The 20,056-nt window shown below is 31.1% G+C and overlaps 4 protein-coding genes across 4 annotated transcripts; 3 read left to right on the top strand and 1 right to left on the bottom strand.

Annotated features, from left to right (window-relative positions):
* Positions 1 to 4,389: 4,389 nt before the first annotated feature.
* On the bottom strand, positions 4,390 to 7,454 carry LOC103842711 (ABC transporter E family member 1). The gene is made up of 10 exons (XM_009119375.3): positions 7,252 to 7,454; positions 6,913 to 7,028; positions 6,745 to 6,830; positions 6,455 to 6,670; positions 6,268 to 6,357; positions 5,876 to 6,180; positions 5,608 to 5,803; positions 5,345 to 5,530; positions 4,766 to 5,275; positions 4,390 to 4,685 (listed from the first exon to the last, which is right to left on the bottom strand). Exons 2-10 carry the CDS (start codon positions 7,013 to 7,015, stop codon positions 4,566 to 4,568), a joined length of 1,812 nt encoding a protein of 603 aa, XP_009117623.1. The 5' UTR covers positions 7,016 to 7,028; positions 7,252 to 7,454; the 3' UTR covers positions 4,390 to 4,565.
* A 1,849-nt stretch (positions 7,455 to 9,303) lies between these two features.
* On the top strand, positions 9,304 to 11,143 carry LOC103842700 (dirigent protein 22). Its single transcript, XM_009119367.3, has one exon. The coding sequence runs from the start codon at positions 10,405 to 10,407 to the stop codon at positions 10,963 to 10,965; it is 561 nt and encodes a 186-aa protein (XP_009117615.1). The 5' UTR covers positions 9,304 to 10,404; the 3' UTR covers positions 10,966 to 11,143.
* Positions 11,144 to 11,373: 230 nt separating this feature from the next.
* On the top strand, positions 11,374 to 13,537 carry LOC103842691 (dirigent protein 22). Its single transcript, XM_009119358.3, has one exon. It carries the CDS (start codon positions 12,892 to 12,894, stop codon positions 13,444 to 13,446), a length of 555 nt encoding a protein of 184 aa, XP_009117606.1. The 5' UTR covers positions 11,374 to 12,891; the 3' UTR covers positions 13,447 to 13,537.
* Positions 13,538 to 18,564: 5,027 nt separating this feature from the next.
* LOC103842683 (dirigent protein 3) lies at positions 18,565 to 19,486 on the top strand. Its single transcript, XM_009119344.3, has one exon. It carries the CDS (start codon positions 18,727 to 18,729, stop codon positions 19,282 to 19,284), a length of 558 nt encoding a protein of 185 aa, XP_009117592.1. The 5' UTR covers positions 18,565 to 18,726; the 3' UTR covers positions 19,285 to 19,486.
* The last annotated feature ends 570 nt before the right edge of the window (positions 19,487 to 20,056 follow it).

Here is a 20,056-nt window from a genome sequence, read left to right as displayed (position 1 = left end):
AAGATAAACTTAATACTCTCTCTTTTCCTAAATATAAAATGTATAGGTAGAAACACACATATTAAAAAACTATTTTTTTCTAAAAAATATCATTAAAAATATAAATTAATGATATTCAACCAATTATAAAATATACTATTAAAATATGATTGGGTAAACAATTTTTAATAAAGTAAAAGTTACCTAAAAAAATAAAAGCATCTTATATATTAGAACATCAAAATTCTATAAAACATCCGCGGAGAGAATAACAATTAAATATTAAATGCAAAAGGAAATGAGTATCTCGGGGTCATTAATTTCGAATGATTCTATAATTACTGAATGCTTGAATTATGTTGGGTATTAATTATACTGGGAAAGTCTAGGGGTGTTCAATCTGGATATCGGTTCGGTTTCGGTTCGGTTTTTTTCGGTTTTGGTATTTCGGTTAGTAAAATATAACTACCATTCTAAATCCATATTTACTTCGGTTCGGTTTATATACCGTCGGTTTTCGGTTTATTCGGTTTTATACCAAAAAACATAATTATTTTGTTTGAGATCATATTATATGAATTTTAGAGTCATATTGTCAACACAGTCATTTATTAAAAATATATTACATGTTCAAATAAATGAACAAAAAAGTAAAAATACTTCTACCATCAAATAAAATAATCAAATCTATAACTAAAATCAAAGCTTGAAATTTTGAAAATAAAAATATGAAACAAAACAGAAACATGAAATAAAAGTTTTTCCACTCTTCCATATTTAGTGTTCATTAAAATCATGCATTTTCAATTGAAAATTTTCCATTAATTATTGTCTATCAAACTTATAATCTTCATATTAATTTAGTAAAGACTAAAATAAATCAAAAAGATAAAAAAAGACTTAGAAAATAAAATGTGAATTGCGATGTATTGTTATTTAGTTATAGTTCAAGTGTTTTACAAATTAAGGTTTTTTATTACTATAAAATTATAATAGTTATTAACACAAATTTAACTTATGTAACAAATAGATTTTCATGTATTGTTATAAAATAGATACATATTTACATGTTTATACTTTTAATCGGTTTTGTTCGGTTTATTCGGTTTAATCGGTTATATACCAAACCATATCCAAATCCTACGGTTTTTATAAAATTATATCCATTCGGTTTATATGGTATATACCAAAACCAAACCATATTGTCTATTTCGGTTCGGTTCGGTTCGGTACGGTTCGGTTTTACCATATTGAACAGCCCTATGGGAAACGATTGGTTTATATTTTAAGCCGATTTTAATTTAATTATAAAAATCTATAATTAGTAGGGCTGTTCAATATGGTAAAACCGAACCGTACCGAACCGAACTGAAATAGACAATATGGTTTGGTTTTGGTATATACCATATAAACCGAATGGATATAATTTTATAAAAACCATAGGATTTGGATATGGTTTGGTATATAACCGATTAAACCGAATAAACCAAACAAAAACGATTAAAAGTAAAAACATGTAAATATGTATATATTTTATAACAATACATGAAAATCTATTTGTTACATAAGTTAAATTTGTGTTAATAACTATTACCATAATTTTATAGTAATAAAAAACCTTAATATGTAAAACACTTGAACTATAATTAAATAACAATACATCGCAATTCAGACATCTTATTTTCTAAGTCTTCTTTTGATCTTTTTGCTTTATTTTCGTCTTCACTAAATTAATATGAAGATTAAAAATTTGATGAACAATAACTAATGAAAACTGTCACAACTTTTTTCTTATCTGTAAACAAATAGAGTTTCGTGTTCAATTAAAAAAACATGACTTTAATGAACACTAATTATGGAAGAGTGAAAAATTTTTCTTTCATGTTTCTGTTTTGTTTCATATTTTTATTTTCAAAATTTCAAGCTTTGATTTTAGTTATAGATTTGATTATTTTATTTGGTGGTAGAAGCATTTTTACTTTTTTGTTCATTTATTTGAACATGTAATATATTTTTAATAAACGACTGTGTTGACAATATGACTCTAAAATTCATATAATATGATCTCAAACTAAATAATTATGTTTTTTTGGTATTAAACCGAATAAACCAAAAACCGGCGGTATATAAACCGAACCGAACCGAAGTAAATATGAATTTAGAATGGTAGTTATATTTTACTAACCGAAATACCGAAAACAAAAAAAAAACGAACCGATATCCGGATTGAACACCCCTAATAATTAGGGCAGTGGCATTCAATGACCGAATCCTAATAGAGATCCTTATATATTTAAAGAGAAGGATTGTCATTTAATGTTTTAAGATTACATTGGACACGTAACAGTCCACATCGATTTCAATTTGAATATGCTGACGTGTTGGCCTCACAATCATTTAACAATGAATGTGTTCACATACTAAATTTTTAAGTTCTACTGCAGACAATTTAATGCGTTCACACTTTTTTTAATCAACTCTTTTTTAGTTCTTACATTTTTAACCTTTGTATTAGTAAACTAGAGTTTTCTCCGTACAACTAATGAATAATATCATTTTGAAAGAAAGAAATTAAAAAATGATTAAGATTGACATCAACTAAAATGCTGAAATGAGAATGTTTTTAGAAAGTTTCTAATTTTATCGAACTTAGCCATGGTTGAGGCTTTCTGTACACGAAGGCGATAAATAATGTGATTGGTTATGAATTAAGGAAATTGAGGTAAAAAATACTTAGCATGGGCATTCGGGGTCCCATTCAGGTTTCGGTTTTATCCATTCGGGTTTATCAAAGTCAGCCCCATTTGGGTTATATAAAAGTTCGGTTCAGGACCGGTTCGGGTTCTATCTGGTTTGGATCGGGGTTAGTAAATCTTCAAAGAACCGGTATAACCCATTGTACTTTCGTGTTCGGGTCCCAATCGGTTCTTCGGTTTAAAAATACTTGATTTGTACCTATTTTGTAACTAAAACTTAAATGAAATCGGTTCTTTGGATTTAAAATAGATGATTTGTACATATTTTAATAGCCAAAACATAAGTAAAATCGATTCAAAAATAAGAAAAAACATCAAACGTGATCATTCAAAATCAAGCGAAAGATAAACATAGTTAGCGATAGAAAGAAAATCAGATAAATGAAATCATAAAACAAAAACTAAGTTCTGAGGAAATGAGAAACATTATTCAATGAAAACAAAACGAAAATCTAAAAACTTCAGGTTTCAACCGCAACATTCCACCATCAACCTTCATGTAATATATAATTATTTTAGAAGTTCAATAATATCTTAAAGTATTTTGGATACATATTAAGAATTAAGAGCATATTTGGTAGACGTTCTTTTTGTGATTTTAAATGTTTCGGATTCTATCGGATATTCATTTCGGTATGGGTTCGGTTCAGATAATACCCATAACCCAAAATACCAAAAAACAAGATCCATTCGGCATTTATGTCAGGTTCGGATCGGTTCTGATTAATTTTTATCGGATCGGGTTCGGATCGGATTTTCGGATTCGGTTTATTTGCCCATCCCAAAAAATACCACACACAAGGTCGGATCTTTAGTTAAGCCAAATATTATTTTTCTTTACAGAGTTTTCATATCAGATCAAAAATTAGAAACATAATCAGATTGCAAAAAAAAATCAGAAATCAGAAAAGTTTTAAAAGAAGAAAAAATTTGTGAAATCGATTGAAAAATAGTATTCAGGTGATAAGTGAAGAGACCACATTATTTTCCACGCAACTCTAACAAATTTCACTCGATTGTATCGTCTTATTATTATAATTACCAAAAATGTTTTATAAGAAAATACATGTTATTGGTTTTAGGCTACGTCAATTTTGCAACATGCTCAAAAATATTGACACGATTCTCAACTTTTTTATTGGTATTTTTTTTGGTAAAACTTTTTTTAATTGGTATTTTTAAAGTATAGTCTAATAATTATATATTTTAAATAAACTAAAAGTATTTATTTAACATTTATTTTATTTTGCTTTATATTACTGGAAGAAAGTAAGTTTGGGTAAAACATAAGGATCCAAATTAATGTAGTTCATGCATGCTTGGTGTTATACATCAGTGAATGTTAACGTGAATTGGTTTTAGAAAATTAGAATCAGATTCTCAGATTCTAAAACGCTTTATGTTAACGTGAATTCTGGTGTTATACATCAGTGTATGTTAACTTTTATTAACTTCCTTAAACGCTTTGAGATGATTTGCGACCTTATACATTACGACGAATCTAGGGGACTTGTTAATGAGAAAGGTTTGACAAATCGTAGTTGTAATCTCACTAGAGGCAAATCAGAAGAAGCAAGTGCACCAATAGCATCAAAACAAGTCAAGAAAAACCATTACTTCAGTAAGATTGTTCATTGATTTTTTAAACCACAGATTTAAAAACGATATAATAAAATCATATAAAAGACAGTATCATTGGTCTGATGTATGGAACAACATTACAAACAAGTTATAAACCATAGTCATAATTAAAAATTTTATCAAAGGGGAAGTACACAAACAACTTGCGAGTTTATTTTGTGCAGGCAGCATATTCATAAAAAAAAAGGGTCAGTCGTCCAAGTAGTAGTATGAGCCAGCAGACTTCTGCTCCCTGTCCTTTGTAGACTCTAATTTGTTGATCCTTGGCCTGAAGTTAGTGGGATCACGTCTGAATGTGATGTTCAGGTGCTTCAAAAAAAAGATTACAATATGAGGTTAGTTCTCACCACTTGTTGTATTAGAGAATTAAATTGATTCAGAGCTTTTACCGATAAGAAGAGGTTCATTCCGCTAAGGAGTGACTGTGGAGAATGAGCCATACACTTGATAGATGGTTGTCCTTCATACACTATGACTCGGTCCGCCAGATAGGTTGCCATAATAAAGTCATGCTCCACAATAAATGCTGTTTTCTTTGCGTGGAGGATGAAGCGCTTTATGACCTTTGACGCTGTGATTCTCTGCTCAGAGTCGAGATACGCACTTGGCTCATCTATCAGATATATATCAGCAGGCTTCCCCAGGCATAACGTTATGCCAACTCTCTGCGACTCTCCACCCGAGAGCGTGCAAATTGCTTGATCCAACAGCTGCTCAATCTGAAGCGGTTTCATTACATCCGATACAAATTGAGGATGCATATAAGCATCACGGATCCTCTCATGGAGCAACTGTCTCACGGAACACTCACGCTGCGCATCATAAGTTTGCGGTTTGTAAGACACATTAAACACTGGCATATCTTCTTCTACACCCTCGTCAGGTTTCAGTGCACCTGCCTACGTTACATAAAAAAAAAAAGTCAAAGTCTTAAAACACACACAATTATGGAGCAAAAGGGAATGTACCAGCATCCGGATGAAGGTAGTTTTCCCAGTACCGTTCTCCCCAAGCATTACAACAATCTGAGAGTCGGTGAAGTCACCTTCCATCACCTCCAGCTTGAAACTTCCAAGAGTCTTACTCATGTTTGGGTATTTGTATCTTGCATAGGACTTCACTTCCCCATCACTCTCTTGTGGAGTCTCAGAAACCTTGTAAACCAAAATGACAAAATAATTTTTTTTTGTTTTATTCTTATTATTATCAGAAGTCACTGGAAAAGGGTTACCTTGAAGGTCAGAGATTCGTCCCTGAAACGCAAGTTTTCAGTGGGAATAAAGCCAGCCAAGAACACGTTGATTCCTTCTCTGACAGAAAAGGGGAGAGTCACGACACCGTATGCTGTTGGTTTTCCATACAGACAGCAGATGAAGTCTGACAAATAGTCTAGGACGCTGAGGTCATGCTCCACAACAATCACGTAGCTGAGTGAAAAGCAAAAATCACATAAGGAGCTAGAGATCACAAAAATAAAATAATAAAATAAAATAAAAAACCTGTCAGGCCTGAGGAGTGAGCGTATAACTTGAGCAGCTTTGAGTCTTTGCCTCACATCGAGGAAGCTAGATGGTTCATCAAACATGTATATCTCAGCCTTCTTGATGAAAACAGCGGCAATGGCAAACCTCTGAAGCTCTCCACCAGATACATCTTTTGCTCTACGGTCCAGTACCGGGTTCAACTCCAGATCAGCGACAATCTGCTCCATCATTCCTCTCTCGTCCAGCTTCTCAAGCATCTTCCCAAGATCACCTTGAACAATTTTTTTTATCTGGTCCACATGTTGGGGCTTTATAGCCGTCTGCCATACATAGACGAATCGAGTGGGCTCAGCTTCTTTACTTGGCGAACAAGTATATTAAAAAAAATAAACATCCTAACTAACTACCTTTAGATTTTCTTCTACAACTCGGGTGAAATAGCTTTGAAGTTCTGACCCGCGGAAGTGGGCCAAAATTTCTTGCCAGTCCGGAGGATTCTGACACAAAATAATAATATTTTTTTAAAAAAACATTCAATTTATCAAAAATGCAAAACTTAAGTATCGAAGAAAGAGAGGCTTGTTTGGTACTTACATCGAACCTGCCAAGATTTGGTTTAAGTTTTCCAGCCAAGATTTTGAGAGCCGTTGATTTCCCAATACCGTTTGTCCCGACCAACCCTAGGACTTGGCCCGGCCTTGGAACTGGGAGCCTGTGCAATTTGAAAGCATTGGACCTATAGCGGTGGGTTGTATCTTTCTCTAGATCCTTTGGAAGATTGATAATTTGAATAGCCTCAAACGGGCATTTCTTCCAAAAAAGAAGAAAATCTCACTCAGTATCTGCCGGTTTTGTAAAAAATAAATAAATAAAGGCGAGTATACCTTCACGCAGATACCACATCCTATACACAGCTCCTCTGATAAGAAAGCAGTCTTGGAAGTAGGAGTGACTTCAATACAAAGTCTCCCTGGAGATATATATATATAACATACGGTTTTTTGTATATATTAGAGCTAGCCAAGAATGATGAAATTGAGACAATATTATACCTGTCTTGACAACAGGACAGCTCTTCTTGCATTCCTGGCGACATTTTTTTGGTTTGCACCGGTCTTCGCTCACAATAGCAATCCGCGTCAATCGATCTGCCATTCCTCAACTTACACTACAAAGTTACACAAATCTAGAGTTAGAAAAAATACAAGCAGCAGAAACGGAACCACCCAAGGAAATCCGAAAATTCACTTGTATTGTGTTACTAAGCCCAAACAAACATAAATTAGAGATCTGCCCAAAGAAATCAAGTCAACAAAAAATAAAACGACCAGTCTGGAAGTTCTGAGATCAAACAAACATAAGATGGTGGAAGTTAGAGAAGATCTAAGTACCAGTTTACAGCAGATCAGTCGGCGAGTAGAAAGATCTATGAGCCCCTACAAATCGACTAGGGTGGCGAAGAGTACTAGGTTTCTTTTATACTTCAGTTTATTCTATTTCGTGTTTTATTATTGTCTGAAAATTGTGTCGGTCCTTTGACACGAAAAAAAAGAGAGATGCTAATAATTAAAAAATGTAGAATTCTTAAATTTTAGATTCTAATAATTAAATAAGTGGGAAATCTTCTTTTCAGATTCGCATTCTCTCTAGTTCTCAGCCAATCATTATCTCCCCTTCCCCTTGCGATTCGTGCTACACACTGTTTTAAAAATCTTCCTAGTTCTGTACTTGTAATAAACATTGTTTTTGTTTAAGAATTCACATTTTTCAAACATATAGCTCACATTGTCCGAAAAAAAAAAGCTCACATTAATTAAGTACTAAAGCCATCTTTATCGCAGAATTTTAAAGCCTTCTTAAAGGGGGGCCCATAAACAGGATAGTGATCGGTTACAAAAGTCATCAATTAAGGAACGTTTTTCGTCCGTTTTTTACACTGTTGTTTGCAGGTTTCACTGACACGTGACAGCTTACGATTAGTTTTTTTTTTATAATTTTTTTAACCAGACAAAAAAAATTAAGAAACCCTTAATGGATTTCAGGGATAATGATGCTTTAATTCACTCTTATTTATAATCATTGTTTACTTTGCCCTATATTATTATTCCTAGGTGATTTCAGGTTCTCATGCAGGGATACAAACATTTACAAAACAATAAAATCAATTATAATTGATTAACTTTTATTTCTAATTATTGATAAGTTTTAATTATTTTTAGTTTGTATATTAGAAAGACAAATATAACACTGTTTTAAACTACATTATTATATTATCTTAATTAAATATATGATTTTGGGTATAATTATTTGGATCGGTTAAGTTATTTTTGGTATGTTGAGTTGTATATTTTTTCAGTGGAATTTTAATTGTACTAAATCAGATTATATATAATTTAATTTAGTTTCTAAGATTTGTAAATATGTATTTTAAAATTGATATATAATTGGTTTTGGCTTAAATTTATGAGAAAAAGTTTAAGTGTTGATCAAAAGCTGTATAAGTGAATCAAATTTGTTTCTTTTAAAAACATGTGGATCATTAGAAATTTAGAACGTAATAGTAACCTAATTATTTTTGTCAAATCTATACTATTATTTGAGAAGTGAAGTGTCATCTTCTCCATAATTTTAGTGAATTTGCTTATTTGTCATATTTTTCATTATTTTAGGATAAATCATCATCTTAATTATTAATATTATTATTTAAATTTTATGTTAATATATATATATATATATATATTTATTTATCATGATATTTAAGATAATTAATAAACATTAATTTATTCTACCGACATATATATATACTATTATTTTTAAAAATGTATTTTAATATAAAGCTATCATCATATTAGAACATTTAATTAGTAAATAAATATTAACAATTAATATTAACTGTCTACCGATATCATCATAATTACTATTTCTTATTATTGTTTAATGTAATATTTCTATTTCTTATTATTTTTTTATTTATTATTAATGACACGTGTTATCTTTTAGAAGAAGTTTTTTTTTTCGCTGATGTGGACGCTCTATGGAGCTTCAAAAGCTCTATTTTATTAGTATAGATACATTTTTCAGATAGATGTTTAATTTAGTTTTTTTTCATTTTTTAATTATATATTTATGTATTCTAATTTTCTTTCTTTTATATCAGATGATAAATTATGATAAATGTTTAATGTAATATTTCTATTTCTTATATTGTATATTTACTTTTTATTTACTTTTCTTATATTGTATATTTATTTATTATTGTTTAATGTAATATTTGTATTTCTTATATTATATATTTACTTATTATTTATTTTTCTTTATATGTATATTTATTTTTTGTTAATGTCACGTGTCATTTTTTAGAAAAAGTTTTTTCCGCTGATGTAAACGCCCTATGGAACCTCAAAATCTCCTTTTTATTAGAACGTCCACTTAGTGGGTCTCATTTAATTTATTGGGCTTTAATGATTACCATATCAGCCCATACGTTTTCTTTTTGAAACTAACCTTTTTTTCTTAATAGAAACAATTTTCATCTAATAACATTTTGACTTCGAGGGAAAGAAAAAAGGGTACAAAAGTCACAACACCAAGTTTTGGTGCGATTGGGGGAAGGACAATAACGTATAAATGGTAGTGTGCAAGAAGGTTTAATTATCTACATATATTTCTATGATGATGATGCGGGTTTAGGAAGATGTATATGTACGTAGGTTAGTTAATATTGCTTGATTGTTATATAGTACAACTCTCATCTCTACATGATTGTGAAGCCTTATCACTCTAGAGACATAAATGGTAGTGTATAGGATGTATGAGACAATTTGTACATAGATGCATATGTGTGTGTATATAGACTAGTATGAGAATGGATCATATGCATCTGTGTGTAGATTTATGTATAGACAGACGTCCATACAATGGGTTGATTAATATAAAAGACTTGAAGGTACCAACAATAAGTCAATAAATCGTGTCACCAAACAAAAGAAATCTACCATTTGTGTCCTGCCGCGTTGTTGGTAAGTAGATCAACTCAACTCGTTTAAATACTTTAATTTACACATAATTTCTACATAATCGTTATTTTCCCCTAAACTGAACTCAACTCGTTTATATTGTAAGCTTCGAATATTGTGCAATTTTTTTTGGAATTAGTTATTGTACCCTAAATCATACGACTCACTGACCTAAATGCTATAGCTGGCCTACTAAAATTATACTTTTCCACCATTTTTCCTAATAATTACCAAGCTTATCGTAAATTAATGCATATATAGAACAATTCAAAACCAAAAGGTTAATACAGAGGATTAAAATTTCCAGTTTATCCCACAAAATAAAGTAACTAAACTAATAACTTTCAATCTAGAAAAGTAATACTTATCTTTTTCTTTGTTTTTTTTTTCCATACTCGTTTGTTGCATTTACATACAAACTCGTTATATATATAGACCATAACTTCATCTATATATACACCAATTATAACAAGAACTAAGAACAAAAAATTGAACACAGATTTCTACCAAAAAAAACAGTATCACAAAATGTCAAAGCTCATTCTTATCCTCGCCGCACAAATCCTCCTCCTCGCCATCTTTGCCTCCGCCGAAGACGGTGGATACTTTGCAAGCACAATGAACCCGAAACGCCTCCAGAAGGAGAAGCTCACTCATCTCCGAGTCTATTGGCATGACATCCGAAGCGGTCAAAACCCTAGTTCCATTATGATCCAACCGCCGGTTAAGAAGTACTCCTCAACCTACTTCGGATCAATCACAATGATAGATAACGCACTAACATCTGATGTGCCGATTAACTCTACAGTCGTGGGTCGGGCCCAAGGTTTCTACGCAGGAGCGGCCCAACGTCAGCTAGGTTTCTTGATGGCGATGACTTTCGCTTTCAAGACGGGGGAGTATAAAGGAAGTACGATCACGATTCTTGGTCGGAACACAGTGCTCTCTGAAGTTAGGGAAATGCCGGTGGTCGGAGGAAGTGGAATCTTCCGGTTCGCTAGAGGATATGTCGAGGCTAGGACTAAGTCGTTCGATCTAAAATTAGGAGATGCTAACGTTGAGTATAACTGTTTTGTCTTGCATTACTAAGATAATTAACCAAAATAAGAATGTGTCCTCTATGCACTTTTTATTTGATTTAAAATTATAATAAGAGTGACATTTTATGTTGAGTAATCTGTTGTCTGATGTTATTGTGCTAAGATGATCGTTTCTAGCATTGTTTCTGCCCTTTGATAAATATATTTTAATGGTTTGGACCGATAAATAGTTTTTTCTAAATGAAAAAAAATCATCTGTACCTAAAATTTCTCGATAAACATTATACAACGTTTTCAAAGTAGACATTTTTTGTATATTTTAAAATAATCTGAATTTTACCAAATTAGTTGTTATTTTATCGTATATCATGCAAGAGAGCATGCATTGCACATGCATGTACTCATCACCATATAAATTGTTATCTCTTTTTTTTTATCTCGTGGTCAAAAAGGTAAATACTCTGGTCTCAACATTTTTATTAAAAACTTAAAATAACCAATGACAAGTTGACAACATAGTGTTTCTTTAACTCTTGCTTGTTTAGCAAGAGTATCAACTATATTTAGATAGTCTCTAGAGACAGAAAGGTGTAACTACAATTCCTTAATAACTCTGTGACGTCCTGTAACACGAAAGATGCCTCTGTGATACACAAGAGTACTACTATCAACTATATTTAGATAGTCTCTAGAGACAGAAAGGTATAACTACAATTCCTTAATATATCTATGACGTCTTGTAGCACGAAGACTTAAAAGTGTCAACAATAAGTCCGATACATCGTGTCACCAAACAAAAGAAATCTACCAGTTGTGTCATGCCGCGTTGTTGGTAATAAGTACGTAACTCAACTCGTTTAAATACTTAATTTACAAATAATTTTCATAACGTTGTACAATATTTAATACGTAGTAAAAGATTCGAAATTCAAAGACGCAAAGAACAAAACAAGAAAATAGAAGTCTCCTAAGAATAACAAAATGTAGAGCGTGAGAATAAAAATCAATAACAAAAATGGCTTACGGCGAAAATATCATGAGAAAACATCTCAATTTGCCCATGACTTATTCGTTTGTATTTTATATTTAAGCTTTGAATATTATACAATATTTTCAAAATCAATATTTTACCATAAATTAATCATACGACTCGATGACAAATTAATGCTAGTGTGCTATAGCTAGGCCAATTAAAATAATACTTTGTCCACCATTTTTTCCTAACAATTATCAAAATTTTCGTAAATTATGCATATAACACTTCACAAAAAAATACAAGGAACTAAAATTCCAGTTTATCCACAAAAATAAACAAAACTAATAATTTTCACTCTAAAAGACTTCTCAGCGAATGCCTTCTTTTCTAATATATATATAGAGTAAAACTTCTAATATATAAAATCACTATCTTTTTCCATACTTGTTTATTGTATCTATATATAGCTCGCTATCTATGTATGTTTTATAATGATGCGTGTGTAGGAAGATGTCTATGTACGTAGGCTAGTTACAAGATTGTTATAAAAGTACAACTCTCATTTTCTACATGATTGTCAAGCCATATCACTCTGGAAACATACGTGGCTCAATAGTAGTATGCATAGACGATGTATGCGGATTTTAGTGCATATGCATGTTTATGTAGATTTAGTGAGAATGGATCATATGCATGTTTATGTGATTTATGCATAGAACATCTCTACAATGGGTTGATTGATATAAAGACTTGAAAGTATCAACAATAAGTCCATGAATGGTGTCACCAAACAAAAGAAATCTACCTGTTGTGTCCTACCGCGTTGTTGGTAAGTAGATTAACTCATATCGTTTAAATACTTTAATTTACAAATAAATTCTACATCAATCTTTAGATTTAGCACATAACTTCATCAATATATATACATCCATTGTTAACAAGAACTGAGAACAAAACATAAACACAGATCTCTACAAAAGAAAACAGCTTATCACAAACATGTCAAAGCTCATTCTAATCCTCGCCGTACAAATCCTCCTTGTCACAACCTTTGCCTCCGCCGTAGACCGTGGAGACTTCGCAAGAACAATGAACCCGAAGCGCCTCCACATGAAAGAGAAACTCACTCATCTCCGAGTATACTGGCACGACATCATAAGCGGTCGAAACCCTAGTGCCATCGTGATCAAAAAGCATGTTGCGAAGCACTCCTTCGGATCAATCACAATGATAGACAACGCACTAACATCTGATGTGCCGATTAACTCTACTTTGGTGGGCCAGGCCCAAGGTTTCTACGCAGGAGCGTCCCAACATGAGACAAGTTTCTTGGTGGCGATGAATTTCGCTTTCAAGACAGGGAAGTATAATGGAAGTACGATCACGATTCTTGGTCGGAACTCAATTTTTTCTGAGGTTAGGAAAATGTCGGTGGTCGGAGGAAGTGGGATCTTCCGATTCGCTAGAGGTTATGTCGAGCTTAGGACTAAATGGTTCGATCAACAATCAGGAGATGCCACCGTTGAGTATAACTGTTTTGTCTTGCATTACTAAGATAGTTGATTATAATAATTAATAAGACTGTGTCCGCTATGTACTTCTTATTTTGATTTAGAATTATAATAAGAGTGCTATTTTATGTTTACTAATCTGTTGACTGATGTTATTGTGCTAAGATGAGCGTTTCTAGCATTGTTTTGTCCCTTGATAAACATATATTGTAATAATTTGGACCGAAATTTGATCTAGAAGTAAATAGTATGTTTCTAAATGAAAACATCATCAGCGTCGAATTTACAGATAAACTTTATACAGCGTTTTAAAACTAGACCTATTAGTTTTATATTTAAAAATTATCTGAATTTTAGTTATTATCTTATCGCCTTTCATGCAAAAGAGCATACATTAACATCACTCTGCTTTGACAAAAAAAAAAACATCACGCTGCTCGAAGGTACCTTTGACCGCATGCATGTACTCATCTAGGCTTGGAACTTTTATCCGAGATCCGAATTCAATCCGAGATTCGATCCCAATCCGATCCGAAAATACGGATATCCGGAGGTGCCGAATTCAAATCCGAATAGTAAAATATTAGATCCGTCAAAGTCGGATCCGAATTCGGATATCTTGATTTTTTAATCCAGATATCCTGATCCGTAAGTATTATTAATAACTATTTTATAAATAATAATATATATATATAAAAACTAATTTTATTTAATATATTTTTATTTTTATAATAGTATATGTAAATTTTATGTAAATTTTATAATATTATACATAGAAATAAACAAAATTATTATATATTTTTTAGTTTAAATTACTGTTAATATTTTATCTATATATTAATATTATTTATTTATTTATTTTAAGGATTTAAATCTGGATCTGGATATTCTCCAGGTATTATAATTTTTAGAAGATATCTGGCATCTGTATATCCAAAAACTTCGGATTCAGATAAAAATAGTATAATTATGAATACGCCGGATAAGGATCTGGATAGTTTAAAATTGTCTATATACCCGATCCTTCTTAGGCCTATACTCATCCTATTAATAAAGTAAGAAATATAATAAGAACTTTTGATATATCTCTTTTTATCTCGTGGTCATAAAAAGGTCAAAAGTAAAAACACTCTGCTCGAAGGTACCTTTGACCACATGCATGTACTCTTGATATTAATAAAGTAAGAAATATAATAAGAACTTTTGATATATCTTTTTATCTCGTGGACATAAAAAGGTAAAAACACTCTGCTCAAAGGTAACACCACCCATAACAAAGCGAAAAGTCAAGAGAGAAAAATATCTTTTTACCGGTGAGGTTTTTTACTTTCTGAAAATCAAAGTATTCAGTATGACGATCAAAGAACAAATTATGATTAGAGAAATTTAAATTCCCCTATAAGTTTGACAAAAAAAATCCCGTATAAGTTTACTTTTTATTTTATTATAATTTATGAGGTTATGTATCTCACTGTCTTGTTCGTTTGCGTATTTTGTTCGTCCAGAGGTTATTTGGTAATATATTGATATTGTGGATTTATGCTGCTTTTGTTCACGATTTAGAAACTGTAAATTTATTTTTGGTTAATAGACCTGCTTAAAGCCATTTTAAATATTATTTACTAAGTAAAACATTGCTTATAATAATTATTTTATTTTAAAACCCAACATTCTTTCATTTATTCATGGTTCATTAGATACTGGCTATGAAAGTCTCACTCTCACTTACATTTACTCATTGTCTCGCCAACTCAACCGGAACCGCATTAACATCACGGATTATCCAATTAAAAGATGCAAAAGAGTTAGGATCAATCCAGCTCTGATATCATATTAGATATGAATTTATTATGGGTTTCCAACTTAAAACCAATTGACAGAAAGTGCATTGGCATAACTCTTTATATATTCGTGTTTTTTCCTTCAAATTTTCGATCCGGATACAATATCCCTTATAAAAAGTAAAAAAAATAAAGCAAGGAGAATGATATCTGAGACCACTCCATAAATTTCCACCAGTCTCTTCGCTTCATTGATGGCATTAATCAACTGTGTTGAATCTGATCCAACTCGTTGCAATTGGTGAAATTGGTGATAGCTTCCCTCAGCGCCAGTCCCTTCCACTACCAAGGGAGATTGGACGTTAGTATGGAAGGCGGAGAAGGTAAAGCTTGCTTGTAAAAATAAGATGATTGAAGATGTAGTCTTTTACATAATTGAGGGATCTACAGGTTCAAATGTTTTTATAAGGATCTAGATAACGTAACCATCGGGCAACAGTAGATTATGAGTCAGACTAATCCTAAAAGTGAACTGGCTAGCCAGGACAGGTAAACCGCCAGACGAACAACTGGACGAAAGCTTAATTCTCGGTTTAAGTACATAGCAAGGTTGTTTCCGATGGAATTAAACTCAGGATGCAGTTTTTATGCCTTGTTCTAATTAACCAACTAACACTAGACCACTGACGGACGGATTGATTCAGATTAAGACCATCATTAACTCCAGTCTCTTAACCGGGGTTTTTAATTTCGGCTAAAAGATGATTTTTAGCTTTTTTAAGATTTTAACTAATAAAAGTTAAGAATCGTTCAGAGATATAAAAGAGTCGTCTCTTAGCTGAAAAGTGTAAAAAAACAAAAAAATATCAAATCATAAGTTAGAGCACCTCTATTGGTTAGAACCCTTAATGTAATTGTGTACTTTATGGAGTTTAGAGCCCCTATTAATGTAATTAGTTGTGTGAAGGTCCAATGGGAGAACTCCTATGAGGTTCTTAAAACTAATTTAATAGTTAATCACTTAATTGTGTACTTAACCGGGCTTAATCATGCCCTAAGATGTCGTCGATGTTGTTTTCACTGTCCATCAATGTCGAATATTATTGTTTTGTAACAGATAATTTTCTTAAATGGAGCACACATATTAATTTTTATATTATTATGATTATTGGATAAATACTATAAGATAGCACTAAATTTATTTTTATCACAAAATAGCTTCCAAAAATTAAAATAACAAAATAAGTTTCATTAAATAGGTAAAAAATACTTATTAGGAAGTGCATTCAAACTGAGAAATTGAGGTGATTTGTATTAAAATGAAAAATCTGATGTTATTCAAACAAGAAAAACATAGATTTTTTTTCACTGGTCATCATCTAAAGCTCACTAAAAATCAAATCACCTCAAACTTTAGATTAAATACACTCTTTTATATACTTAAAGTTAATTAATTTAGACTTATGGTTTAAATTTGGAGATAGGGTTTAGGATTTAAATTAATATTTTCAAATACTTTTTTTTTTAAATTGAACTTCAAAGTAAATTTGAAAATTGAAAAACGAGAAAATTTCAAATATTGAATTAAAAATTTCAAACTTTTTTAATATATTTATATATTTAAATATTTATTTGTATTTTTATATCTGTAAAACAAGAGTATAATGGTCATTTACCTTTTTTCATGAAGCCTATTTTTTTCTCTGAGTATTCTATTGGTCAAAAACATTTTTTGGGTTGTTTCTTGGAGATTTTCCTTTATTATTATAGATTATTATTATTATTATTATTATTATTATTATATGTGTATATACATATATATTTTAATAGTTATATATATATATATGTGTGTGTGTGTATTTATCAACAGTGATAGTTTTACTTTTACACATGGTGATCTATTTAATCTTTTAGTCAGATGTGCATACACAATTCATTGATATCGTAAATTTATATAGCTATATATGCACGTACGTATGATAAATATAGTTTACACTAAATTAATCATTTCCAACACTATTGAACTAGGGTGCCCGTTTTCCTCTCTTTGTTTTGCACACACCTTTTCATTTCCACAATCAGATTTATAAAAGCAAAAAGTGTACACCATTTTTATTCAGCTTTTTTGTTTCCGAATACATTTTATAGAGAAAATTCCATAAAATACAAATACATAAGCCTAAATTTGCTCCCCCCCCCCCCCCCCCCAAAAAAAAAAAAAAACATAATCCCAATACACAACTGTTAATATTATCAATAGACATGTTATAATTCTCTATTTTCCAAGTCATATATATGGCCGGCTCTAGAATAATACATACTAGGTTAAGACCCGCGCCTTGCGCGGAATGAACATTATATATATAAATTATTATATAATTAAATTGGTACGAACATATAAATAAATTTTATAAATCGAAAAAATATTTTTTCTATTTGATATAATATATATAATTAAATTTAAATGATAGCAACATATATGTGGTGTATTTTAATATTAATCTTTATTAGATGATGCTTTTTGCTCATATTTTTTTTTTATCATTTGTATCTGTTATAGCAAAAAGTTTAAATTAGTGATAACAAAATCTTCACTGTGAGATTAATGGTTTAAGTAATTTATAATATTTTAAGAAATTAAGTTGTCAATACTTTTTCAAAATTTTTATCAAAAAAATGTTCAAAGTAAATTTCAAATTATGATATTTTTGTATTTTTATATGGCATATAGTTTAATTTAAAATAATACGTATATTTATATACCTTTTATTTTTGATACTTAATAAATGAGACTTTCAACTTATATTAATTTTTAATTATTTGTATCATGTCATAACAAAAGTTTTAAATCATAGATCACAAAATTTGAATGTGAAACTTTTAACAGTTTTAGTAATTTATACTCGTTTTTAAAAATTCAAAATATAATATATAAATAATTTTTTTTTAATTTTTATTATATGGTTACTATGATTGTTTAATTTATTTTAATAGCTTAAAATTAAACAAATATAATTATAATACACACTTATTTTTATCAAATCTTTATTATTCAAAATCATTAATTGTCATATATACTTTAGCCATATTAGGCAATTCCGTAATCTTATTTAAGGAAATAATGAAGCACATTAATAATGTATTTATTGTAGTTTAATAAAAAGCTTATTATATATTTAGATGGACCAACTTATTTCTCTAAAGATTCTAAGAATCATTTTAGTGATGACACGTGGCTACAGAAAATGTTGCAATGTTTCTCAAATAATATATAAGGGATAATACAATTTCTTACAATAGTTTTATATATATATCAAGACAACCTAGAAAAAAAAAATCTCAACCAGAGTAAATTATGATCTTCCAAACGTAACATAATAAAACCATATTGTAATGGATTAATCAAATACTCTCTAAAAGAGCCATTAATAATTAGTATCCATTGTCTACAAAACGATAATTCCTCTTCTATAAATACACACACACACACACTCGTTATATACAGCACAAACGTTCAGCTACATGCACAAAGAACCACAAACATGACTAAGCTCATCCTTATCCTTGTCGCAGAAATTTTCCTCCTCACCGCCATTGCTTCAGCTGGAGATGACTTCGCAAGAACCATGAACAAAAATCTCATCGACCTCCCAAAACATGAGACACTCACCCATCTCCGGCTCTACTGGCACGACTCAATAGGCGGTCAAAACCCTAGTACCGTCAGGATCCAACAACCGGTCTCGAATTCCTCCTTATTCGGATCCATCTCCATGATGGACGATGCGTTGACAACGGATGTGATGAAGAACTCGACCGTGGTTGGTCAGGCCCAAGGGATTTATGCTGGAGCGGCCCAAGGAGAGATAAGTTTATTGATGGTGATGAACTTTGCTTTCAAAACCGGGAAGTATAACGGGAGTACGATCACGATCCTTGGTAGGAACGCTGTGATGGAAAAGGCTAGGGAAATGCCGGTGGTCGGAGGAAGCGGGATGTTCCGATTTGCTAGAGGTTATGTCGAGGCTCGGACCAAGTTTGTTGATATCAAGTCCGGCGTAGCCATTGTTGAGTATAACTGTTATGTCTTGCATTACTAATCATAACTATGCTTTTGTTCGTTTGTAATGTTGTTAAGTAACATTTGCATTTGACGAATGTTATTGTCTGTTTTCCTTTTTGTTGTTGTATGTCATGTTGTGTACCGTGGTGTGATCGTTGTGGGAATGTTCTTGTTTTTTTTTTTTGTAGTTATAATGGTCTTGATCTATGAATAAATAAACTGAAGTTGTTGAATATGTATATGGAACAAGCCATTTTGGGTCATGCTTAAGTAGGTGGTTTTTATTAAGGAAAGTTCTCTAGTATATATTCCCATTTAAATAATTTTGGAATGATCATGAGCACAATCATGATCTAATCAAACCTTATAGTATAAATACTTTGTTGTTTAAGAAGAGTTTTGTCAAAGTGGCAATATTAGTATCCAGTATTCAGAGAAGGATTCTTAGATCCGAAGAAATTGTCTTAACAGTAATTGACTTATTGGTCTCAGATTTGTAAGAAAACAATTCCAACAAAAGCTCAACATTGTAACTTTTTAACAAAAGCTCTTATTTTTGTTTTCAATTTACTCCCATGCGGTAATGTATATAGTTGCCTTCTTATAGTAGGATGAGTCTAGGAGAACCAATTGGATTTGGTCCAAAAAACAGTTATTTATCAATTGTGTTTCATGAAGTTGGTATTGGAGTTAGTGTTATGATGGGAGTATTTACTCTATTTTTTGGCAATTGTGTTATACTATATAGTATTGTAAACTTTGTAGAATATTAGTATCCTCACGGTAAATCATAGGACAACGCAATAATG

This window comes from Brassica rapa, chromosome A01 (genome assembly GCF_000309985.2).
Source record: "Brassica rapa cultivar Chiifu-401-42 chromosome A01, CAAS_Brap_v3.01, whole genome shotgun sequence".
Taxonomy (NCBI): Eukaryota; Viridiplantae; Streptophyta; class Magnoliopsida; order Brassicales; family Brassicaceae; genus Brassica; species Brassica rapa.
Note: the sequence above shows the minus strand (reverse complement) of the source record. Positions and strands in the feature narration are given on the sequence as shown.

Bases quoted from the DNA above. Each gene is read 5' to 3' on its own strand.
- LOC103842683 (XM_009119344.3), top strand. From the start codon at position 18,727: ATGACTAAGCTCATCCTTATCCTTGTCGCAGAAATTTTCCTCCTCACC.
- LOC103842700 (XM_009119367.3), top strand. From the start codon at position 10,405: ATGTCAAAGCTCATTCTTATCCTCGCCGCACAAATCCTCCTCCTCGCC.
- LOC103842691 (XM_009119358.3), top strand. From the start codon at position 12,892: ATGTCAAAGCTCATTCTAATCCTCGCCGTACAAATCCTCCTTGTCACA.
- LOC103842711 (XM_009119375.3), bottom strand. From the start codon at position 7,015: ATGGCAGATCGATTGACGCGGATTGCTATTGTGAGCGAAGACCGGTGC. The intron at 6,831-6,912 runs GTATAATATTGT...ATATATCTCCAG, and splicing joins CTGTCCTGTTGTCAAGACAG to GGAGACTTTGTATTGAAGTC. The intron at 5,804-5,875 runs GTTTTTTATTTT...CTTTTCACTCAG, and splicing joins TCACTCCTCAGGCCTGACAG to CTACGTGATTGTTGTGGAGC.